The sequence below is a fragment of the Anthonomus grandis genome, chromosome 8 (assembly GCF_022605725.1).
Source record: "Anthonomus grandis grandis chromosome 8, icAntGran1.3, whole genome shotgun sequence".
NCBI lineage: Eukaryota > Metazoa > Arthropoda > Insecta > Coleoptera > Curculionidae > Anthonomus > Anthonomus grandis.
In genome coordinates, this window is record NC_065553.1 from 28,490,397 (window position 1) to 28,517,397 (window position 27,001).

At 32.7% G+C, this 27,001-nt stretch overlaps 1 protein-coding gene across 1 annotated transcript in view; it reads right to left on the minus strand.

The window, feature by feature from the left end:
• LOC126739391 (low-density lipoprotein receptor-related protein 2) overlaps positions 1 to 27,001 on the minus strand; it is a 392,746-nt gene that overhangs the window by 45,184 nt on the left and 320,561 nt on the right. The window contains exons 45-49 of the mRNA XM_050445052.1: positions 16,413 to 16,512; positions 16,186 to 16,355; positions 7,271 to 7,480; positions 5,201 to 5,331; positions 4,617 to 5,141 (exon numbers count right to left, since the gene is read on the minus strand). Of these exons, the coding sequence (XP_050301009.1) occupies positions 4,617 to 5,141; positions 5,201 to 5,331; positions 7,271 to 7,480; positions 16,186 to 16,355; positions 16,413 to 16,512 (1,136 nt within the window). The remainder of the gene's footprint in view (positions 1 to 4,616; positions 5,142 to 5,200; positions 5,332 to 7,270; positions 7,481 to 16,185; positions 16,356 to 16,412; positions 16,513 to 27,001) is intronic.

Here is a 27,001-nt window from a genome sequence, read left to right on the forward strand (position 1 = left end):
TGTTTTTTTGTTTACATATTTTAATTGTAATTTGCAATGTTGCAAGAAATATTTTTTGTTTTGTATATTTTTTTTATATGTTAACATGTTTTTTTGTTTTCCAAATATCCCCTTCAGTGGATAAATGATGATTTATGCAATTTTAAGCCATATTCTCAAAAAGCCCCACCCTATGGGGCAATTTGAGAAGGCGCTAAAAAAATTTTTTTACGGCTCCCAGAAGAGGAAGCCGTTAGTCAAATATAAGAAATAGATACCTCTATCATAGGTCTTTCCAACGCCATTACAAAATTGATCAAGCTTACTTTTGTCTTATAGATATCACTCAAAAACCTCAAAAAAATTCTCAAATAGCCCCATTCTACGGTATCCTTTTGTTTACGAGTTGTGACGTCACCAAGAGATTATGGAATCCCTTTAATCAAGACGTTTTTAGATCTATTTATTCTTTCAACCGCTTCGGCGATAACTTCTTCCAACGTTTTTGGCTCCAAAACAGCACTTGGAGTCCTCGTTTGAGTCTCAAGATGGCTAATTTTAGTGTTCAGTATATCGATTTTGTCTAAAAGCTCCACTTTTAATGCCACGATAGACTCCCTCATAGCGGTCAGTTGATCAAAGTTTTCATTACAGCCGTTGCAAATGATTTTCAGTGTTTTGATTTTAATGCGCGAAAGGCGCGAGTGGTCATGCGCAGAGAGGCCTGTGCACGCGACATGCAGGTCCGTCTTGCAGCTATCACACTGAATGCGTGCCGTGGATCGAGCGCCGGCTGTAGATAGTTTAGCATACGTTAAAATACAAATATGCCCAGCCAATCAGAGAAATTGAAAGTGGAGCAGCACTGCTGATCCTTTCGTGAAAGTTCGTACGTCAAATTTCGTTGCCGATTAGCTACAGAAATTGAAAATCAAGGCATTGGTTTTGTTTAACTTAACCTATATTGCAGATTTTATTTGCTTTGCTTGATTTAATTATTAACAATTATATCAACTTTGCGACTATTTGAGTGAAAATTTATAGTGTATATCTGTGCTGGTTTTGGGCTCAAAAACAAACAATTTAGTGTTTGAGTTTCATTACCTTTCAATAAACTTGCCAGTGTTTCTTAGTGCATAATTTCCGTCCACTTAAACCAATATTTGCACTTATCTGTTGCTGTCTGTTAGACAATTATGGCATCACCAAGGTAAGATACATATAATTTTTTTAGTTCTAGTTTGAATAATTATTTATTTTGCAGTCAACAAAATGCAATCTGTGAAGTTTGTGATAAGGAATTTTCAAGCACATCTACCAGAAACAGGCATTGGAAAAAGTTTCACCCTGAATTTGTTGGGAAGGAACAAATAAAACATTATATGTCCAATGTGTACTAATGATATCCAGACATTTTCATATTTTAACTGTTTAACAAACATTTGCTTGATATTCACCATATAACTGTCAAAGAATCAATTTTAAATTTTAGGAATTTTGAAGAAAGCACATCTTGGAGAGCGCAAGATAATAGGAAAGTAGATTATGCTTGTCAGACCCGAAACAAGTTTAAGAATGGGGAAGAACACATATTTTACAATTGCAATAGGAGTGATATCAGAGGTTGTACAAAGTCTTAGTTATCATTATCAAACATACATAAGTATGTTTTGTTGTGTTTACTTTTAGGATTCAATAGCGCGTGCAAAGTGAGAAGTCTGGGGGAAGCATTCGCATTCAAGGAACATGTCAACAAGACCAAACTCAAATAGCTATCAGCATAAAATTGTAATAGAAGCCCATAACAAAGCCGAAAAAATGAATGGTAAGGTAGAATTTTTAGAATTTGGAAAATTTAAAGTACAAAATGTTTCAGTAAGTGGTAAGTTCTATGTTGTGTCTTGTCATGAACTATGTGATGAGCAATGTCGCACTGGATACTGTAACATCTGTAAAATATGTTTTCATAAATACAGATGTGAGTGTCCAGAAAATTCTGTCTAAACAGTACTTTGTAAACATATACATGCTGTAGCCATTTTTCAGCAGAGGAGCGAGTTTGTTGTAGGTTCCCCAACTGTGAGTGAAGAGGAAGAGGATAATGTTTTGTTTGTTGATCAACCCACAACTAGCCAAATCAATTATCAGGAGGATGTAAACCATTTTATTCGGGAGAGTTCAAAAATGAAAGTCAATAGTTCTGCAATGGACTTTGAAGAAAATCGAGAAGTAGTTTGAGTAAAATATAAGTTACATTTTTATTACATTGTTTATACTTATTTTAAGATTGCATTGCAAGAGATTTGTAGCTATGGTAGAAGTTAGATAAAAATGCATTTGCCAGATTTATGGCTGTAATCAACAAATTTAAAAATAAAGAAGTGGAGGAAGAAAATTCTCAGGGCATTGAAAAGAAAAGAAAAATTGAAAAACAAATGTACTATCCAAATAAAAAATAAGCTAGATTTCTTTGTGTATTTAATGGCTAGATAATATTTGAATTGTAGCTATTTTTTTATGTTTGTATTATAGCTGTGAAGTTAACAAAAATAGGATGTGGTATTTTGTGTTATAATCAGTATAATATAACTAAGTATAGTTTTTGTAAGGCTTAATTTGGTGTAGGTTTCAAATTGTAAAAACAAATTATTAAGACGTCATAGGTGTTGGTTTCTGTATAACCATTTTTATATCTTTTATTTTAAGACTAAAATATTAGCTTATTTTGTATGTTAATATTCAACTAATCATTTTCTATTACATTTTGTTTGCTATGTTTTTAATATTTTTTAGGGTGCAGAAAAGCTAATTGGATTAACTTGAAATTGACATGGAACGAGGGGGAAGATCCTCTGTGAGTATATATTTATTAATTAAAATGTATACAGAGCAGTAATTTTTTTCCATGTTACTATTGTATGGAAGTTTGAATGGTTTGGGCTGTATATACATGACCAGCCGAAATGACAAATAAGCTAAAGAAGTGCGAGTCTACATACCAGATTAATACATTTAGCCTCTTTGCATTTAATTTTGAGGTTGTTGATATTAAAAATACCATAAATTATTATATTTAAATAACAAATAAATTTATAGATTTTTTATTATTTCAAATAAACAAAGTTAAAATATAATTTCTACGTTTTTTTTTGTTTTCTGTTCTTATACTTTGACTTTTTAGTCATATTTACCCTTTATCCAGCTTTTCCAACCATATATATATATATATACTTTATATCAACCACTAAAGTATAATGTATAGTGGTAGTGGACAATTTAAAATAATATTATACTTTCAAATAACTATTGACAATTATTATATTACTAAGGTGCATATTAGAATTATGACACAGAGGTATGTAAAAATGCGAACTTTAAAATGTTCACCATATATTGTTAAAAAATTTAATTGCCTTTTATTTTCTAACTTCTTTATTTATCCACTCATCCACCTATTAACCAATTAATTTATCAGCTCTACACACCAATTCAATTTCGTATCACTCCATTTTTAATATTTAACTAACAATAATAATTAAATAATTCATACATTGCGCTTACACGTACCGCTATACCAAATGATTAACAAATTTCGTCATTAAAAGAGATAATTTGCTATAAAAACCAAATTTGGCAAGTATTTTTAAAATATTTTTAAAATAATAATTGATCACACGCTGTAAATATTAAAAAAATCAATAATCCATTTACTAATAATAGCTAAAATATCTTCTTATTAAATGTTTTTAATGCATATTGCACTTTTCTTCATCTAAAATATATACGCATCATAAAAACCTAATTAAATATAAATATGAATAGAAAAACTCTACATACATTGAAAATTTCCTATTTTGAATTTGGCGGTTCGCATACCACGCCCTCGCGGATGCCGAAGCGCTCTCATTGGCTAGGCATATTTGTATTTTAACGTATGCTAGATAGTTTGCAGTTTGCACATATCCCCGCCATCGAAAAACTATGGCTGCTTGTTTTCGGTGATAATGAAAACAATAATTACTTATAGATGTTGTCCTTCTTTTTATAGTAATATGTTATAGAAACACCAACATTTCTTTGCACATTTAAACTCTACACATTTCACACTATCGAATGGTGCAAAAAAAATATATTTTTCCAACGTTTAACTTGAAAACTGGGCAGATTTTTAGTAAGAGCAAAATATACGTGCTATACTTGTAAGCCGCGATGAATCCTCCTCATTGAAAGGCTAGAATTAGCATTGCCATGGAACCATGGGTAGTTTGTTTGCTTGCAACATCTCTGATGTCATGATGCCAAATGGTTATGTAGAAATGGCAAAAAAACACTGTCATTCAATTTAATAGGCAATAATTTTACTGCTCCTCTTTAATAAAATATAAAGCATTTTTTTTAATAAAATAGGAAAAAAAATTCTATAAAGAAGGTCAATATTCAAAGTTAATTAGTTAGTCAAGAATGCAGATAACGTCCCCATATTAGAGAAAAAGGCAACAACATCACAACGCCGCTTGATCGCATTGTTGATTCTACCGACACAAGGAATCTTTACCAGTAACGGACCAATTCTAGTTTGTACTGTTATTGCCCTAAGCTCTTAAATTGCTCAAAGTTCAAAAACTTAATGTACTTACCTCCTCTAGTCAAATCAGTGCAAACATTATTATGATGACACCCAAGCTCGTCACTACCATCCCCGCAATCGTCGGCAAAATCACAGATTTGCTTCTTCTCGATGCATTTATCGTTGGCGCACTTAAACTCGGTAAAAACGTTGCACGGTTTAATTTTCCTCGCGCATAAAGTCATGTTGTTCTCGTCAGATCCGTCGCCGCAATTGTCTATTCCGTCGCACAGTTGATATCTCGGTATGCACTTATGGTTATTGCATTGGAATCGTCTTAAGCTGTCGCAGTTGAAGTTGTTACATAACGAGGGCGCCTCGTCGGAATTATCGCCGCAATCGTCCGCGCCGTCGCACAAATCCCCTTGGCTGATACACAAGTGGTTGTCGCATTGGAATTTCGATTCTGGACAGTAGCGTCCGCCCGGATATTTTGGCGGGCAATTCTTTTCATCGGACATGTCGCGACAGTCTCTGTCTCCGTCGCATCTGAAGTATGAGGCGATGCAGTGGCCGCTGTCACATTGGAATGTGCCTGCAAATGGAGGATTTTATTTAAAAAAAAATATATGGAAAAGTGGTTTTGAATTTTACCATTTTTACACTGGAATCCGCTGCATCCCAATTCGTCTGAGTTATCGCCGCAATCGTCTTCATGGTCGCATCTCCACCTTGACGAGATGCATTTGCCGTTGGTGCATTGGAATTCGGATTCCGAGCATTTCCTTTTAGAAAAAAATTACAGGTTATTTTTTATATTTGCACCCATATCGGTTAAATAAATGCATAAAAATCAAACTTTTTAATTTTCAGTCGTAAAGCATTGCAACAGAGCATGAATTAAAATTTAATTTCTTCGGAGCAAGTTGTGGCGGGGTTCGTTACGTACTTGACGTAAGTGCACTCTATAACTTTTGACGTCGCAGTATATCTGTCAACTATTTTGTTGTACAGTTATAGGAGAAAAGTTGACAAAAATCCCTCGGGCGCCACTCTTAGTAACTAAAGGAGCTTAGAGTCCCCTCTAGCCTCTCGGGTAAGCCTTTAAACAGTGGAGAAACCAGGTAGGTATTGAAAGTAGACTGTCCAGTGATTAATGAAATCTTATTGCTGATTTCATGTTACATATTATACGAATCACAGTAAGAGTCAAAGAAAAAAGGAAAGTTGCAGGATAAAAATGCAACTCGTCGGAATGTTTTGTTACTATTCCCTCAGCTGATTCGGCTTTGTCGCTTCCAACGAGGATGCCATTGCTCAGAACACCGCGAATATATCCGAATAAAAAACCGAATGCTGTTAGGTATTCATGCTTCAAGAATAGTAGCATATCTTCGAAAATTACAAATCAAGAAATCCTTAACTACATACAGCCGTTTATAGTTTGTAATATTTGAGCGGTTCTTTCGGAGGTTTTGCAATACAAGAAGACCGTAAGTGCAGCTACCGGTCATTCCCATTGATAATAGTGACGTTGACAAAAATGCCTCGGGCGCCACTCTAAGTAATTAAAGGAGCTTAGAGTCCCTTCTAGCCTCTAGGGTAAGCCTTTAAACAGTGGAGAAACCAGATAGGTATTGAAAGTTGACTGTCCAGTTATTAAGAAATTTTGTTACTATTAATCTTTATTATTAAAAATACAGAAACAGGTTTGGTTGCTTAAAATAAACGAACAAATGTTTCCCTAAAATCTAACAATCCCCAATTACCAAATTTTATGATTTCGCAAAGATAGTTATTTGGGAAAATGTACCGGAAAATTCGGCACTCTACTAATAACTTAAAAAAGTATGATTAAAGGGGCGGTGTGCGGTTATAGTGTTTTTATACAAACGGTTACGGATGACATTCGTGAAGCAAAGCCAGAAACTCAACACCAATCAAGCGAAGCAAACTCAATCAATCGGTCAACATTTTCCCTGCTCTGTAATATATGGATAGTAATTATTATATCACGGACCCGGTTATTACTTGTCTTTCACAACATGAAGAAGATAAGCCCAAGTAATAATTAATAAACGCGGCTACTGCCTCCCTACAAAACACGAAACAAAATAGTGTCCAAACAGTAGTTTTCATTCAAAAATCAACAATCAAAATTATTAATTAAATACACAATTAATTCGCAGTGAGTGTTTCTCTGGTTCCAAACAAGAATACAACCTTTCGCGAACGGAATTAATGAAACGCTGTTCTAATCACCTGTTTCTACCTGCCCTACAAAACACGAAGAAAGTGTCCAGGTACCCAACCTAGGTAATTAAAATTGAGCTGGTAGTTTAAAAGTTATGATAAATAAACAAATAATTATTTTTAACTTTACCTTTTTTTTTTATTTTTGTTATTGAACATTTCTGAGAAAAGTGTTATAATGAAAGTCTATTTCTTTTTAAATTCTCTAACATGTATTAAAATTAATGATGTTTAAACTAGACCACCCTGTATATCAAATATTATTCCTTGTAAACAGGCGTGAGTTTTTTGAAATAATATCACAAGTAGAAAAAAGAAAAGGGTGGCTTCATTTGCTATAGTTTACCGATTTTACGATGCACATTTATTTTTTTAGAGAAATAAAAAATATTGTTAAGCAGAAAGCAATCAACTTTCCATTTCATTCGTTATTTTACATACTTGTAGCCTCTAAAAATTGATCTTTATTACCTGTAAACCCCTTTGCACAGGTCCTCCAGTTCGTCACTGCCATCTCCACAGTCATCGGAGAAGTCACAGGTCCACTGTTTGGGCACGCATCTGTTGTTTTTGCACTTGAAGTCCGTTTCAGCATTACAAGATGGACAATTTTCCGCTAGTTCGTCGCTGTTGTCGCGACAATCGTCTTTGCCATCGCAGAAAAGCCATTTTGGAATACACCTGAAATAATGTTTTTTTTTTAATTTGAATTGTCTTTTATGACTTCAATCGACTCCAAATCCGTGTCTCGAGGTGGCAATTAAGTTTGAGAAAATACAAACAAAAAAATAAATAAATTAGTGAATAAATAAAAAAACAAAAATCAATATACCCTAAAATGTATACAAAGTCAAAAGGTAAACAAATTAAGTATAAATAGCAACACAAGGGCGTACAATACAATATTTAAAAAAAGAAAAAAAAAGAAGTTTTTTATTTTAGTATTTTGTTTTAATTAAAAAGTGTGTGGGAAATTAAATTTAAGAATGAATAAAAGAGTCGTTTACTGCATACAAGGCTCTCTCCAGTAGGTACGATTTTAATGCTTTACGAAATGAGGGAAAGGAAGGTATGGACTTTATTTCTAATGGCAGATGAACACTTTTTGCCGACGATACATCAGCAGTTGTCTCGGGTACTGACTATCAGTCTATCCACTCAAAAGCCACCAAGTGTATAACTGATATTGTGGTGTGGTGCCAGAAAAATTGTATTTGTTTCAATAGTTTAAAAACCAATTTCATTGTTTTCACTACGATTCGAGCTATTCAGGACCGGAGCTTACTCCTTAGAGATAAGTCATCAAGTAGCATCATCCAACAACACTCCGCCAAGTTCTTGGGAATTGTAATTGATAGACATCTATCATGGGATCCTCAGGTGGAATCTGTGTGCAGTAGATTGTCCCGCAGCAATTATGCCATCTTGCAGCTTCGAGACTATGTGGATGCATATACACTTAAAAGCTTTTAATATGCCTCAGTGCATTTCACTCTATCCTATGCCTTATTAGCTTGGGGTAATTCCTCCAGTATTGGGAGAGTGCTAATAAATCAAAAGCGCATTGTACATACGATGCTTAGACTTTTCTTCAGAGAAACTTGCCGTGGTACTTTTAAAATAGAAAAAATCTCAACTATAATTAACATCTATATCTTGGAGTGCGCATGTCACGTACATAAAAATGTTCCCAACCACATGAGATCTGGAGATCTCAATTTTTATAAAACTCGAAATGCAGATAAATTATACATCTCTTTTCCCGGTTGTCGCAGGTACAGGTTTGTCCGGAAATTACATCTCTCAAAATTTTTATTTATCTCCCATTTAGAATAAAGAGAGCTGAGACTTTTCCAACTTTTCAGAAAGCTCTTAGGACCATGTTACCTGACTGTCCTTTTTACTCGTTGACAGAATTCTTTAACGGTAGATTTATTGACTATATTTTTTTAAATTTAGTTCCATTCATATCTTGTAATTTTATACTATTTTTATTAGCATTGTAGTTTTTTTATTGACAATTCCTATACATTGTTATGATGTCGATGGGAATAAACGATTTGATTGTGCATTTTTTTTCGCATTATACAAAATAGATTTTTTGACTAGCTCTGAGCGAAGGGTTGGAAGATAAAGATCCTGCTCTGCGTTCCTTAGAGAGTAACTGTGAAGTGGCCCTTCTCAAGTAACTGTAACGTGCTTACGGATTAAACAAATAGATTGAAATATGAATAAGGAAGTGTTAAAATTGTAAATCTTTTAAAGAAATCCTGGCAGTGGGTTCTACTGTTTAGTCCAAGTAAGTAACGAGCAGCTCTTTTTTGAAGCTTGAAAATACGATCAAATTGAGTAACGCAATACGTACCCCAGAATAGAAGGGCATAACGGAGATGCGATTCAATAAGAGCATAATACACTGCTCTAAAGGTGGACAAATTAAGTTCCTTAGAAACTTATATGTAAATCTCATTTTAAGAAGTTATCCACAATAAGTCCCAAGAATCTTACTGAATCAACGACGTCAATAGTGCTGTTATTTAGTATAAAAGATTGCAACGTACTTTTATATGATAAAGCCTTAGTTTTAAAAATGTTAAGGCACAGGAGATTATAATTGCACCAACACATTATAGTCAATAAGTCAATAGAAACGATACAACGGAGTGTTGTGTTGTCCGGATTGCTCCAAGTGAAACTGGTATTGTCCGCGAAGAGACAAATTTTTCCGCTAATATTCAGGTTAGGAATGTCGTTGATAAACAGCAGAAACAAAATAGGGCCTAAAACAGATCCCTGAGGTACTCCACATTCAATTGGCTTGCAAGAAGATGTCGTCGAATCAACCCTTATAAGCTGGCTTTTGTTATTAAAATACGACTTAAGCCATTCAAGAGGCGTACCTCTGAATTCCTAATACTGTAACTTGTTAATTAGAATGTTGTGATTTACACAATCAAATGCTTTTGACAAATCACAAAAGATTGTCGCTGTTGATTGATGGTGGTTCAGGCTAGAGTACACATTATTAAAAAGAGCAAACATAGCATCATTTGTGCATTTGTTATTCAAAAATCCAAACTGATGAGGAGTGAGAATTTTATATTTGGACCGAAACGATAGGAGCTGTTGGGAGAAGTGCAATTGTTCGAAGCTTCCCTTTTATCTCCTCCTTTATGCAAGGGAATAATTATCGCTGTCTTAAGACAGTTCGGCAAAACTCTATTTTGGAATGACAGGCTAATAAGAGTAGTGAAATTGAAATTGTCAAAACAGTGGGCTGCCAGAGGCAGTTGTGCATATAGGTCTCCTGATAGACCCGCGGGGGTTATGGTATTCGTATTTAATTGACGGGGTTATGGTACTCGTTAAATTTTTAGCTACATTTACAAAGTAATCATTTAGGCTGTTCGGTAAAGTAGAGATGTTGCTAGATGTGGGAGCCTTATTTCTTAAATCATTTACAATAGACCACGTTTCTTTGGCAAGATTACCGATGTTAGCCAACCTCCTATTACAAGGGGAGTTACAGGGAGCCCTGGTGAATAGGATCCTTGTTTAACAAATTAGTTGAGTTTTTGATCCAAAATTTGGTGATGATGAAAACTTTGTTAAGTGAGCTCATTATCATGGCGTAAGCTCTTTTGAAACAAGCTTTGTTGTTCGTCGAGTTGGCCAAAATAAAACCAACTTATTTAAGTGAAATTCTACAAATGAAATAATTTTGTACTTTTTGTAGACTGAAGAAAACTTGCATTAAATCAAGTATTAAATATTACTTTTACTATGTGTATAAATGTAACCTTTGTAACTATGCCAGAATCTATAATTTTATTTGTGTTTTCGTGTATCTTTGTCCTGAAAATGATCTCATAGAGATCAGGAGAAAAGGAAAAATAATTAGAAAGAAAAGGAAAAATACAGAATTCGAGATATTCGAACGTAAGCGTAATTTCCGCAAAAAGACAAATAATTCTTATCGACATGGGTGCAAAAATGATTCCTAAGGGTCTTACGCCTCGTTGAAATACTGAATAGAAGCGAAATTGACTTGGATGATTTAAACTAAGCCGAAGCGTCGAAATATAAACTAATAGGGTCCTTTGGCCTGATCCCATAAATTTGCATCATAATATTATAGTGATTCATATAAGTGGTGGTAAGAAAGCACTGACTGTTCCTACAAGTTATACAATGCCTCCGTAAAGTAGCGGATAAATTCAATAAAAATAAAATTGAAATGGACCGTTTCTGAAAAAAATACCCGAACCCGTCGACCTTAATATTGGCTTAAGGGTTTTTCTACGTCGAAATTAAATATACAGGGTGACTAAACAAAAATTAATGGGTTTTTTAAATGGGAAGTACTATTTTTTAATGCAGAATCAAAAAGAACCCATTTTTTTACAAATGATATGGTACAAATGAATAGTGGTTACATAAGCAATTTTTAACGAAAAATGATGATAAAATGTAAAGTTGAAGAAATACCTATCTAAATTAAATGTTGGTATTTTGGTTTTTAAGTTGTTGTCGTTGTTGGGGCCAGTGTCAAAAAGTGAATGTATTTTGGTGCAACTATTTGAAGTGTTTTTACATTTGCACGTGGTGTTTATTCTGTTTGAGAGAGAAAGCAGTGTCATCCTGTGTTTTATAGTAATTATATTTTATTATCTACTGTCATTGTATGAAATATGAGAAAATTAACCGAACGTAAAAGAATCGAAATCTTGTACCTGATTGGATTCGGAGATTGTCGCGTACTCAAAAGAAGGTGGTTGGTTCAGTTGTTTAATGCAAATCATTAACGTTGTGCTTGCTATTAAAATTATACTAGATCTATTACAAATGGACATTACGCTATTACTACAATAGTTAAAACCCCAATAATCTATTACATATGCACAATCATTAGGTTAATCAATAAAATCCAAGAACACAACAATTCCAATAAGCTAGTAAACTAATATTTAATAAATACGACTTAAAAAATTTGATTTATGGGCCCTCAGAGTAGTGCGAGAACTCTCTATTCGATAAACTCACGAGGGATTACGCGGGGAATCACCGAGGTATCGAGTTCCTGTTTCTTTTTAATATTTTTCTTTTGTTTACAACAGTAGTTGCGATGCAGCATTCAGCATTCATGCAATCCATAAGAGACTATTTGTTTGTGTTTCTGTGTATGTTTGTGTAACATTACGACCGTGTGTTTGATCTTTTTGTTTTATATATTATACAATAATTATATTAGTAAAGTACGAGACCAGCTAGAAAAAATGGATAGGTAAGCAGTAAAATGAATTTAATTCAGGACTGTAGATTAATTTGATAAATTTCATATTAATAGGTTCTTGATTAAAACACCTAAGAAAATAATTAGTGAGATAGATCGGTCAACGACAGTCTCATGAGTCTCAACCTCAACAGCAAGTAAGTGCCACTACTGGTAATAGTGGTGGCAGCAGTAGTGATGAATCTTCTCATGAATGCCCGCCGAAAAAAAAATGAAAAAATGTTACAAGCAAAATTTTGCGGACTCCTGGCTTAAAAACGAAAAGTTTTCTATTTGGTTAAATAAAACCCAAATAAAAAAGATAAAGCTTTCTGGAAAATATGCCTAAAAGCAATTTAGGGTGGTGTTAGCGTTCAGTTAAAATATATTATAAATTAGTTTGTATGTTCTATGTTATTCGAATTAGGCACAACAGTGCCGGTTTATCTTAACATTTATTATATAAATACAGACAAGTTCAAGTGGTAATTCGATAAGGTCTTGCGTCAGCAGGATTCGAGATCGTTGACAAAAAGACAGAATCACCACGAGCCTTGGTGTAAACGGTCACATTTGATATTCCTCATTTTCAGTGACAAATACAGTGTGTTTTTAATTTTTTATTGGACTTTTATTTAAGTCTCTAATAATATTCTAAAAGGTGGAATGAATTAGTTACGTCAATAGACAGGGAAAATTCAAAACACGCGAAATTAATATAAATGGTGGCAAAAATGCACCAAAGGTGACTGATTTTTATAATAAAAAAAAAGAAGAACGATTATCATTGCAAACTAAGGCAGTGAAATTAAAAATAGTAGGATTTATTGCAGAACACAATTTAGCTTTTTCAATGTTTGATCACTTGCCAGAATTATTTTCATCGGTCTGCCCTGATTCCAAAATTGCAAAAAAAAAATAAAATTAGGCAGAAAGACGAGAACAAGAATTTTGTAGAAAATTTGCTGTTTATATTTAATTAAAAAAAAGATGTTATGAAACGGGAAAATTTATTTGTTTTATCAAAACAGTTACAAGCTTACAAATTCTCCCTAATAGTAGATGACACCAGAGTAGTAGATCCACCACAGATATTTCCTCATCTAAGAGCCTTGTCATGGTTGTATAATATGTGATAAATTTTTGACATTAATGAAAATTGAGAATGGCACACATAGGAAGCTATCTAAAAATTTTTCAACGAAAACAAAATCCCTCGCAAAAATTTGCTGAGTTTTGCTGCGGATAATTCTGCAACCATGATGGGACATAAAACTGGAGTACAACAAAAATTACTAAAACTCAACTCAAGCTTATATGTATTCGGCTGTTCATGCCACATCTTAGATCTTTGTAGTACTGCCGCCTGTGCCAAGCTTTCTGATTCAGTGGAAGTATTGACAAGGGACATATATTCATATTTTTCCCACAGCTCTAAAAGAATTGAATCATTTAGAGAATACCAGCTTTTCAGAGACACAGCCACATACAATCTTAAGACTGTCTCAAACAAGGTAGTTAAGTCTTCAGTTGGTAGTAGACAGGATCCTGGAACAATGAGCAGCTTTAAAGTTACTTTTTACGAGGCATTGAAAGAAAATATTAAAAATGCCAAACATATATTAACTGCTTTAAACAATCACACTTTTAAGCTGTATTTCTCTTTTTTATCATATATTTTAGATATTGTTAATAAAGTGAACCTAATATTTCAATTTGAAGGTTTTAAAATGCATGTTTTGCTGCTACAACTTTATACAAAACTATTCTTAGGAACTTCATGAATCATACTTAAATTAATGAAAGACCGTTAAATCAAGTTTCTTATTATCCAGAAAATTGTTTATCACTGGATGCAATCCATGTAGGTGCAAACTGTGAAGTTTTTTTACTAGAAAACCACATCCCTGATATTGAACTGATCTAATTTACAACTTGTTTAAGTTTTTACGTGGAGCTATGTTCTGAAATAAAAAAAAAAAAATTCAAGTTTGATGACCCAGTACTAATTTTTGCAAGAAATTTAGATCTAAAAATAGTATCAGTTTCAACTGAACCCATTGTGCCAATATATGTAAAATTTAAACCTTCTTTCCCTGATATAAATATAGAGTAACTAAGTAGTGAATGGAGAAGCATTGCTGCAAACGACGTTTTATTGAAAAACATTAATAAATCTGTCGAGGAATTCTGGAATCTTGTATTTAATATGAAAAATTCTCCTGGAGATTTAATGTGGCTAAATTTGACGATTTTTGTTCAAGCATTATTGTTACTTCCACGTTCTTCAGCAGCTCCTGAGAGAAAATTCTCCGATTTAAATTTAATGAAAAGAAAAAATAGAAATAAATAAAAATTAATACATGCAATGCACTTTTACATTCTAAGACTCTTTTAACGAATAACAATAGTAAATGTTGAGCTTAAATATTAAGTCAAACCCACAGGATGAAAAACATGAACCTGAGGATATTACATTTTAAATTTTAAGATACTCTAGTCTAAAATCTGGTCTAAACTAGATCAAAATTCTTATTAAAAGAATTATGTATTATGATTAGGTATTAAATAAATATATGTTACATTATTTTCATCATGTAGGTACAAACATACAACAGAAAAAGTTTTTTTTAATTAATAAAGTTTATGGTATGTAGCATTCAAAAATTGTTTTAGTAAAAAATACATTAGGTAGATTCACATAAGCCAAAAATTTACCTATCAGAGAACCTTCAATTCAAAAAATCAAAATAAATCCTAAAAACTGACAAACTTTTTAATCTAGTACAATCTAATACATTTTTGAGAACAATTCTAGTACATTTGCTTTACGTCAAAAGCAGAACGCTACAACTCATCCTGATCGGTCGCCTATTAGCCAAAGAATGGTAAGCAGAGTAGAAGCAAGATTTCGTGAATTCGGGCAACTCAAAAAGCTGGTCGGAGCCCGGTTCAATAAATGAAGAAGATGAGCTTAACGTTCTGCTAACAGTCCAAGATAATCCCAAAGCCACAATCACAGGCAAGGCTTCTAATGTTAATTTATCGCGATCTACTGTGCATAAAGTATTGAAAAAAGCAGTTCCACCCTTATAAAATATTCTTACTTCAAGAGCTATCAGAAGATGATTTTGATCGCCGAAATGAATTTTGTGAGCAAATGCAGCAATTATGTAATGATAATATTTTCTGACGAAGCAACGTTTACTCTAAACGGCCATGTGAACAGATAGAATTGTCGATAATGGGCGACCGAAAATTGGTTCACAGAATGTTATACACAACACCTTCAAAAAATCAATGTGTGGTGCGGTATAGGGAAGAGTTTTAGGACCTTACTTTTTTGATGACACTCTCACTGCTAAGAGGTATTTGTACTTTCTTCAAAATGATCTTATCCCCGCTCTGATAACTTTGTATCTGGATTTAGAAGTACCCGACATGCACCAACGTGATCTTTATTTTCAGCACGATGGAGCCCCTTTACCCTTTAGCAATTATCTAGATGAAGTTTTTCCAAATCGTTGAATAGGTAGCCGAGGGTTCATTGAATGGCCACCCAGATCGGCAGATTTAACTCCCCTCGATTACTTTTCATGGGGATACTTAAAAAGTAAAGTGTATGTCACTAAACCAGCGAGTTTAGACGATTTAAAAGAACAAATACGCCAGGAAATTCGAAATATTACTCCAGATGTCACTGACAACATTCAAAACGAATTTTTAAATCGCCTTGGTTATTATCAGGTTGTTAAGGGTGCTCAATTAGAATATTTAATTTAGATAGGTATTTCTATAATTTTACATTTTATAATAATTTTTCGTTAAAAATTGTTTATGTAACCACTATTCATTTGTACCATATCCTTTGTAAAAAAATGCGCTCTCTGATTCTGCATTAAAAAATGGTGGTTTCCATTTAAAAAACATATTGATGACGTCATATATTTAATTTTCACGTAGAAAAACCCTAAACCAAATATTAAAATCGACGGATTCAGGCTTTCACTTTTATTGAATTTATCCGCTACTTTACGGATGCACTGTATATTGAAAGAAGAACGTAAAAATATAAGATGACCTATTTTGATACATTGTTAACGGATTGAGTTACCTGTAGTTAGTCCTTCCAGGACATCTCTGCCATCCGGTAGTGCAATTCCTTTGTCTACACATATAAGCAGGTTCGTCAGAATCGTCTCCACAATCATTGTCGAAGTCGCACATCCAGAGCTTGGGAATACATTTACCATTCTTGCAAGCGAATTCCGATTCCTCATCGCACTATAACGAACGGGTATGATGGATGATTTTGCCTGAATTATCGAAGCGATAACTTACCTTCCTATTATGACAGATGGCGGGATCTTCGTCAGATCCGTCTTTGCAATCGGCATCTCCGTCACATTTCCAACTGTTAAGGATGCAACGACCGTTCGATCTGAAATTTATGTATAATAGTGGTATAATAAGTTTATTAAATTAACAAAAAACAACTAAATAGATATACAGGGTGTTTTGGGAGGAAAGGGAAATATTTTGGGAACACGTTCAGAAGGTCAAAATACGATCTCAAGCGTTTATGAAATAATCGGTTCTAAGGCGCCATACTATTCCATATCCGTTGTTTATTTACATTACACCGCATAGCTGTATTATTATTTATTACCTTTTTTTTGCCGGCTCGAAACCGACGGCATTTACGGAATTTATTGTATCTCTTAGTTACTCGAAAATATACTCTCGTAAATTAAGGTTGTGTATTATTTCAAATTAAATACATACACATCAGTTTTGAACATTAACAATCTGTTTCATATTGAGTCCTGACAGAAGTCATTTCAATTTCTTCGATGATGTCGCGAAATTTTACAAGGTACTAGTTGGAGAGCGTTGAAAGAAAATATCGAACAAAATCTATTTAAAATCTTAAATGGTTACATTATAATCTTTTTACTGTTAATTTTAACGAAACATATTTCATGCCTTACGTTGCTGCTATACAGATTTCCTTCCAGATTATAAAGAATTAAATATTAAAACCATAGAAACTGGAACTAAGCGTATCAAAGCGTGCCGCGTATGCAAAATTGAACGATTACTGGATTCATAGAATAGCCACCTCGGCGATTTTGGTCAGAAGTGTATACCTTGCTTCAACTAATTACTCTGCACGTGTGAGTCAGATTTAAGGGAGGTACACTACCAACTTGATTCTAACCACCACTGCCGATGTGGCTACTTTTTAAAATTAGTAATTGTACATTTTGGGTACACACATTCAGTATACAGGTCAGTCTCCTTATCACCAGTCTCCTTAATTAAAACAAATAACACGAAAATCAAAATTAAATAAAAAACAAAAAAATAATATTTAGGTATAATAGTGGACTCAAATCTAAAGTGAGATTAGCACATAAAGTACACCGCTAACAAACTAAGATGCTTGAAGCCTAGGTTTGAAGAATTAAGTAACTATTTCCAATTAAGTGACTTAAATAATTAAGTGACCTTATATTCAGGTCTAATTCAATCTCAAAACTTATGGGGTGGAGCACTAGATCGTATGATATACACTATCGCTCATATACAGTGCTTTAATTTTAAAACGACCCACCCTTAATAACTTAAAAAAAAAAAAACACGTTTAATTATGCATTTACTGAAGTTCTGTCAATCACCTCCTCACCTCCAGCTAACCTCACTTTAATAATTATGTCAAATGGGAACCCCCATCGTATGATGATACATCATAGTAAGCAGCGTAAAATTCTCTATTCAACGGTACCAAAAAAAATTAAATCGGTAAATGTGTTGTAGCGCGTAACTCGGTTCAAACCAATTTATTTCCAACCTGTGTGAGTCATACCTACCATCCAACCACAAAAAAAATTACTAAGTCCAGACAAGCGAATTTTGTTTTAAAAGATTCAGAGATTTGGTGGCCGCCAGCTTTTAGACAGTGGAGAAGGTAGTGGGAGAAATTTTAATAAGAGCGCCACTTGATTTAAATATTTTACACCAAACCCTGATATATTATGATGGTAATATAAGCCCCCCTTAATCAAGAAAATGATGACCTATATTTAAGCTTGTACCTAGATCCTAAAAGCTGAAAATAATTTGGGAAAACTCAAATAACAATCCATAGTTCCACCAGATTGTTATAATCATCCAAGAATTCACATAGTCACTTCCATTTATATTAAAAAAATTAAATTCCACTGAGATATTTAAATTTAGATAATTATTCAAAATGTAATACTGTAGTAATTTTAAATAAATAAATAAAAAAAATTGATAAAAGAATTAAGAGTTACTTGAGGTATGCTTAAGGCGAGGAATTAGAAAAAAAAAACAAATCCGCACTGAACTACTCTGCCGTGCTAAGAAAGAAGAGCATAAGTCGATTTTTTTCAAATTTCTGTTTTTGCATTTTTGGAATCTTTTGGGATTGACTGATCATATAAAAAAAAAAAATTGCCAAAAAAAAATTTTTAAACGATTTTTTTTAATTAAAAAAAGCACAAGTGCATACTCCATTAAATATTTTTATTCAAAAACATAAAACGAAAAGCATAAAGACCAACTTTGTTCCTAATACATAAAAAGAATGGCATAAGTAACTATGAACATGGGCACTTATGCTGTTCTTTTTATGGAATTAGCTCAAACCATTTGAACGTGTGTGCTTCTTGTGCCAGCTATAGCCGCATATGCTTTTCTTTATATGTATTTACAGGCCGACATAATTTGTTGAATAAGCGTTAGTCGCAAATTAAGGTGGTAATAAAGGTGGCTTTAATTTGTTTTGCTCTGGTTTCTCATTTTGTTGGTGTTTTTTTGTTGTTTATGCAATTGTGATGGAACGTAAAATGGTAAGTAGTATTAATGTTTTTATTTTTTTTTTTTAAGTGATTACAAATCAAATGATTGCAATTAAAAATATTTCATGCTTTTATCATAATTATGGGACTAAAAGTTGGTATTAAGACATAGGTTCTTATCATGTTTTACCGAAAAATTTTTAGTGCAGCTACTAATTTTAACTATACAGGGTGTCTCAAATTCGGGGAGGGTGTTTACATACGGGATCTCGAAAACCGCAAGAGTTACAGGGCCGATTAAATGGAGGCAAAATTGTGCGTTTTGGACTTTTGGAAGAAAATACCTAACGTTTTAAAAAGTAATAAAATCCCGAATACCTAAAATATATCCTGGATTTATAAGTATTCGAAACTAATATCCGAGATTTCCGGGAAAAACACGACATTTGACTAAATGGATTTTGTATAGACTTTATTCTAAGAGATACCTACTTGAATTTCATAACTCCTTGTTATGTAAAACATGTACTATAGGAGACTTAAAAGTCATGTCCCTATGCTGTGTCTTACAGTTGGCATTCTTGCTAAGCATGCCTTAATACTATCAACAGGAATGGTCCTTTCCATATTGACATTTTCATTTGACAATTTTCCTAAGCGCTAAGTTGTCGTGTTTTGCAGTTATCCATATAACCTGTAAGGTGATGTGTAGGGACATGACTTAAGTCTCCGATAGTACGTAAGTACCACATATTATCATTTGTGAAAATTTTGTTGCAGAATATTCCATCAACATCCAGTATGCGATCGCGAAACATTATGGCGCTGTCTTTGAAAACTTCAAGCTCAAATATTGTCCACACCAACACCACTAATGACAGTGATAACAGCTTTAATGAGTTCTTGACATCGGATGTACTGAATGTGAGTGTACAAGACATTAATTTATCTGTTTTTGAAAGATCAGACTTAAACGAAAATATCGAAAACGCCGATCCCAATATTATAAGTAATAAAGACAATGTTAGAACCCCAGAGGAAAATGTCGAGAATAATATCGATTTATCTGAAAGTGAGGTATCGTCAGAAGAAGATTACTTTGCTGTGGTTGCTGGTATGAGAAAAAGAAAAAGATATGTTCATTCCAAAGAAGAACGTAACAAGATTAGAAAAGCGAAAAAAATTCAATCTTACGTTGTACGGCCACCTTGCAATTGCCAAAACAAGTGTAAGGAAAAAATTATAAGCGAAAGAAGATTGGAAATAAATAAAAAATTTTGGGCTTTAAATTATGAGTCAAGAAAAACATTTATATCAAATATGTGCGAAGAAAGTTTAGTTAAAATACGTAAAACAAAAAACCACAGTACCTTTAAAAGAAATAAAACCATTTATTACTTTTTAAAGACATCAAATAATGAACGAGTTAAAGTATGTAAAGAATTTTTTGCTGGTACACTTGGCTATAAAAAAAATAATGGTTCTCTATTAAAAAATATAACACCTCCAAAAGACAAAAGGGGAAAACATAATAACCAATTAAAAAAAGTAAATACAGAGAATATAAATTTACATGTAATGTCATTTTGCCCTACAATATCGCATTATCGAAGAGAGCATGCCCCCAAAAAGCTATATTTGCCTAGTGATTTGACAATAACAGGTATGCATACAAACTTTTTACAAACTTATGGTCATTCGTCCTGCAGCTATGAATCTTACCGTAAAGTAGTTGTGAATGACCTTAATATAGCATTCACAAAACTAGGGCATGAAGAATGTGAGAAGTGTGAAGCTCACAAACTTCATGAAGTCTCTCATTCGGAAAATGAGACCGATGAATGTGGTGAATGTTCTAACCATAAAATCCATTTAAAAAGGGCTAATGATGCTCGACAAAAATACAGGGCCGGCGAAAAACTTAATTCATCTAATGACTTACATGTAAGTGTGGACTTACAAAAAGTTATTATGTTGCCTCGTTTGGAGGCGTTTAAAGAGGTTATATTCACTCCCCGAATAATTGCATTCAATGAAAGTTTCGTTCCTTTGGGGAAATTTAACAAAAAAAGACCGCCATTTGCTGCAATTTGGCATGAGGGAGTGACTGGAAGAAAAAAAGAAGATATCACTAGCACATACCACAATTTTTTAACCACTTATGCGAGGGACTATGAAAATATAGTGTTTTGGGCGGACAACTGCACCGCACAAAATAAAAACTATTGCTTGTTCAGCTTTTTAATGTACATTATAAACTCAAATGAAATATGTGCAAATACTATAACAATTTGTTATTTTGAACCTGGACACACGTTTATGGCAGCTGATTCCTTTCATCACCTTGTGGACAAGCAGCTTCGAAAGCAAGGTCGAGTTTATGATTTTCAAGATTTTTGCGATGTAGTTCAAAACTGCAGTTCTGTTAAACCAATCGTCAAAGAGATGAAGAAAGACGATTTCTGTCACTGGCCATCGCTAAGCTCTACTTACCAAATTAAGTCCAAGTCGGTATCGATACGAGATTTTAAAGAAATATCAGTTAAACGTGGATCAAAAAGCTTATATTTTAAAAAAGAAATAAATGGGACAGAAGACATTTTTGAGTTTTTACCAAAAAAATTTTTAAAAGGAAATTCTCAACTAAAAAAACCAGAACCTTTGGATCAAAATAAAGGCATATCTGTTGATAGAAAAAATACTATTATTAATAAATTACTTAAATTAATGCCAGAACATAAACAAAATTTTTGGAAGGAACTGCCAGTTAACCAAAATTATCAATATTCCTGTTGATAATGACGAAAATGATGAATAAAAGCTGTTCCAAATAAAACCCAAATTTTAACATTTAATTAGACTCTAAGGCATTTTAATTTAAAATTAAGTTAAGCAAATATTTTAAGAGAATAAATCTTATGTTTTTAAGTAATAAATTTACTGTACTAATCTCTATATGTATTTTTCCTTATAAATTAGTAAAAAAATATACTTTTTTTATTATTTAGGCTTCTTTCAAATCATACAATGCAATTAAAATCAAATAGAGCTTAAGCCTATTTTACTATGTACGTTGTAATCTGTATGGGTTTATAATACTTACCAAGAAAAGCATATGTACCGATTAGGCGATATATGCTTTTCTTTCTAGGGATGTTGGCATAAAATAAAAATTAGATACCCTTATGCTTTTGTTTTTTCTTATTTTTGAAAGAACTTTTACATATTTAGAGATAATATTTTAAAGATATAGTTAAACACATGCAAGGAATTCAGTAGGCAAAAAAAACCGTAGAATTTGCCATAAAACGAAAGACTTTTAATAAAATACAAAAATAAAACTTTAACTGCGTTTTTCTCAAAAGTAGCAAAATGGTACTTATGCTCTTCTTTCTTAGCACGGCAGTACTGTTCAAGGGGAAAATCCAAAACGTGATCACGTGTTGTTTACAAGAACTATATGTTTGGAGCCTAATTCACAATACCTCACTGGCTCTATAATACCTTTTACAAACTCTAGTCAAGTCACATTACCCTAAATAAAACTTTTAAATAGTAAGGTTCGGATTTAAAAGCCTATTAATGGTATGTTGGTGCAATAAAACCTGTTAACCAACAACTAACATTATGACTAAATATGTTATTTGTAGCAAATAGCCGATCCCCTACAAGGTGATCCAGGCCCAATGTCAAAATCAATTATGTCGATGCTCGACTCAAATGAAAACCCTCATGTTAATATTAATAGACTTAGCAAGAACCCCTTAACGTTTTTGTTTTACATAAAAGAAAATAAGGCCATAAAATTCAAATTAATAAATCAACCCCCAACCCTAAATCAAACCGTTCAATAAGAGCTTAGAACATTGAAAGGCTAGAATTAGTAAACAACAACTTTGTTTGAGTCCAACATGTGCACAGGGGCAAGAGGGGTGTTTTATTTACAAACATATGTGCCGATTCTCTGTTGTCAAGTCGACACAAATTTCCAACGGAGGAAATTTTTAGCTATATTTTAACAAACATTATAACGTTAATTTAACTTATTTGTGTTGTATTTTATATGAAAATTTAAAATAAAAAATATAAATACTACAATTAACCTATTTTAAGAATAAATATAATATCCTTAAGCAAAAAAAAAACAAAATTATTAACATTCTTATCCCTAAAACTGCTTCTAAAAAATTTGAAGCGACAACACCGGAGCTTAACCGCCTAAGCCATACGCGTTGTGTCATCTGTCAAACGGCTTTTTGTTTATATTCGGGATTCGTGTATTTTCTTTCATTTTTGGTTTAAAAAGGAAAAAAGGCCACATTTTAGTGTTTTTTTAAATTGCTAGGATGGCAGAAACTTGTGTCGTTTGTGCCGCATCATGATAAAAAGGTGATTCAAGCCGATCTTTTTACAAGTGAGTACCGATACTTTCATAACATCACATCATGGGGTTACCATCATCATAAACGTAGAATAGGGGATCTTATAGATATAAACCTAATAAAAACTTGAATGTGAAAGTGTGCGTAAAATACCAAAATATTTATATTTTTAAATCTAAATATTTTTTTGAACATATTCATCTATTAATAGGCTATAAAAGATGTAAAACTAGAATTTTGTCCCTGGTTTTATTACAGGATTTTATGTTTTTTTTTTTGTTGTTTTGGCAGAAAAAACGCATAATACCTATGTACCTATCTATATATAGTTTGATATCTATGTATAAAGTTAATTTTGTCTTTCTTTAAAATTAGTTCCATAATTTTTTTTTTGTTTTACCTTATTGCAACTTACAATAATATATATAGTAATTGGCACCACATATTAATTTATTACTGTAATTTTTTTTTGCTTTTTGATTAAATATTAAATACTTATTATAGATTGCCTAATGATTATGCCCAAAGGGAACAATGGGTTTCATTAATGGAAATCAATACAATTAAAAAGAACATATTTGTTTGTTCAGATCACATCCTTAGAAGTGATATAAGGGAGATAATATTATCAGTAGCCAGACTTTATTAAAAAAATCAGCTTTACCTCAAAGGTAATTTTTTTAAATATATTTTTCTAGTATATTTATAGAGTATGACTATATTTTACCTTAGAATTATTGATAAAGGTTTGCATGCTTTTATTTGCTACATTATGTAAGCTAAAAAAACAACCTTTTAAAACTTGTGCTTGGGCTATGTTGTAAAACATACAGTTTCATCACAAAAAGTATTAGTGTTACTCATATAAGCTTTATTTATACCTAATACTTATTAAATTAGGTATGTGTGTAAAACTATTTTTTTACTAGGATTTCTGATGCACTGGTTAAAAACACAGCAGCCGATAATTCAGTTAATTTACCAAGTGATTTACCCTTCAAAGCTGCAGGGGTAGCTTTGCTGAAGAGTGCAAAAACTTCTTTAGCTTTCAAAACGGTATAAAGTACAAACAGTGAAGCTAATATAGACAAGTATGGATAATTAAAATAGATTAATATCCTTGATACACCAAATTTTGTATAATTACAGATCTGATCATTCATCATCAACAATAATTGCATCTGAGAATTATAGTTCTACAGTAACCGTGGAGTCTAGGTCAACAATTACTATTTCTCATCCAAGCCGTTTTTGTTTAACTGCTACACATTCCCTAACTATGTCAAGGAAAAGGTAAAAATACACTCAAAATAGACTACTAGTTTTATGCCATGTATCATCCTATTCTATATATCTTATTTAAAAGTGATATAGTATTTTGTTGTATTATATTTGTTTAATTAAATGCAATTAATCAAATGTATGATATTACAACGATTCTTTATAATAACATACATTTTATTGATCAATTGGATTATCATAATACATTTTTTTAAATTTTTCTTTTTAATTTTGGTAATACTATATTTTTATGTATATTATTCTAGGGTAAAATCAAAATGATATCCTGAGGACCTAAGCACTGATGATTCCACCGTTTCAAAAGCTAAATCACTTGTCACCAGATTATGGAAAAAAAATAAAGAACAAAAAATTTAAATTTGAAGATTGCAACAAGTAAATTTGCGCCAAAGAAATTGAATTAGATGTCTCAAGTCATTATTAAAATACTTAAGAAATAATAACATGATTTTATAAAAAAGGCCAACATACTACATATTTTATTTGACTTGTAAAAGTACTTGTTTGTATATTACTACTAATAAACTATCTAATCTAATCTATTGTACATAGTCTTTATTCTTAGCTTTGTTTTATAGTATAAATTAATATGATATAATAATTGGTATTAGGTATTATATAGGTCACTATTAAATGTCTCAAAACCATTATACAGGCTAAATACTCATAATAAGAATCTTATAACCTACAAAAAACCTGCAACTTCTTCACAATTTGAACATCCTTGTAGTTTTAACTTTTTCCGCTGAAGCAATACTGTCCCTTTGAAAAAGTCAGCAGCATAGAAGTATATATTATGTAATATAAGTAAGTGATGTAAAACTGAGTTTTGTCCAATATAACAATAACAATAAAATTTTGCAAAATGTTAAAAATTTGTGTCTTAAAACATGATTTATTGAGAAATCTGTAATATTATATTAATAAAATATTTAATTTCCATAAAAATGCTTTGACAAAAATGCTGCCTTTTATTAGGACCTTCCTCTAATGAAGTCCGTTAAAAAAAACACATAAATAGCTCATAAATGGTAATATTACTTATACTCAAACTCTTTAATAATTAATAAAAATTTATCAGATAAATATTTGTTGACGACGTCACTGGTAAAGAGTGCTTGTATCTGTGACATCAACAATGCGATCGAGCGGCGTTGCGATGCCATTACCGTTTTCTCATTTCTTCGTACTTTATTTTCATTTATTTAACTTATATTGACTTCGATATGGAGTATCTTATCAAATTTATTTTTAAAAAACGCTTGATATTTTATTAAAGGGGAGCAGTAGTATTGTTTTGTGCCTTCGGAAACAACTGAAAATTTGTATGATATTATAAAGTGATTTTTGCCATTTCTCTATAAGCACTTGGCATCATTGCATCAGAGATGTTGCAAGCAAACAAACCTGCCCATAGTTCCACGGCATGCTACTTCTAGTCTTTCAATGTTCTAAGAATAAGAGAAAAATAAAATAAAATGTGCAAAAACTTGCGGGTCCTCTAATCTCTTGTGTATTTTGGCTAAGGTAGCTTAACTCGACAGCTCTGGAATCAGTCAGCTACAACCAGGGTAACGACCACATGGGCAAGTCGATTTCACGCAAGTTCCAATCCAAAATCGCAGAGCCACAGTACAATGCTCAGTCCAGGCTGTGTTGAGGCTCACTTAAGCCGGTTTCTAACAGTGTTGGGATGACCAGAAGAAACCAGAGAATAGAAAGAGACCAGAGAATAGGGGAGAGAATACGAAAAAGGAGAGGCCTCTAAAATAGAGGACAAAAAAAATCAGTATAATAAACACACAATCAATTCCATGGCAATTATCAACATGTTGCTACATACCTAAGGTGGTGAGCGAGGCCTAGAGTCTCGTTTTGTGGTTAGAAAATTTCAAAATCCCATAAATGGTGTGGGAGCAGCCGACCAAATCCAAAATATCAGTTCAATCCGAAATCCTCTCGGCTACAACTTCATACTAGACGTTCATCAAATTAAACTCCAAAACTTGGGAGGAATATTTTTCCATTCAACCGAATTACCGGCAAGATGAATTTTCCTTTTAAAACCACAAAATGTCGACTGTTCTTTCTGATAACGGGATGGCTACAGGCTGGACAAGGAACTGTCAACTGACCAGACAGTGACAGGTGACACTGGCAGTGAACTTGTCACTCTCTCCACCACACGATCTGACCCTGCCTCTTGGTGAAAAACTACGCGGGGTCTCACTCTATCAAAATAGAAATTCCGCAATACCACAGCAAAATGATACTGCTCGGATACTAAAACATGGAAAACTAACAACATTTTCCCAACGGGGCTACGAAATTCCAATTTTCCTCTTACGTCGCTCTGCCTGATTTATGACGCTCCGTCATCCGCCAAATGGAAACCAAAACTTAATGGGAAACAGCAACG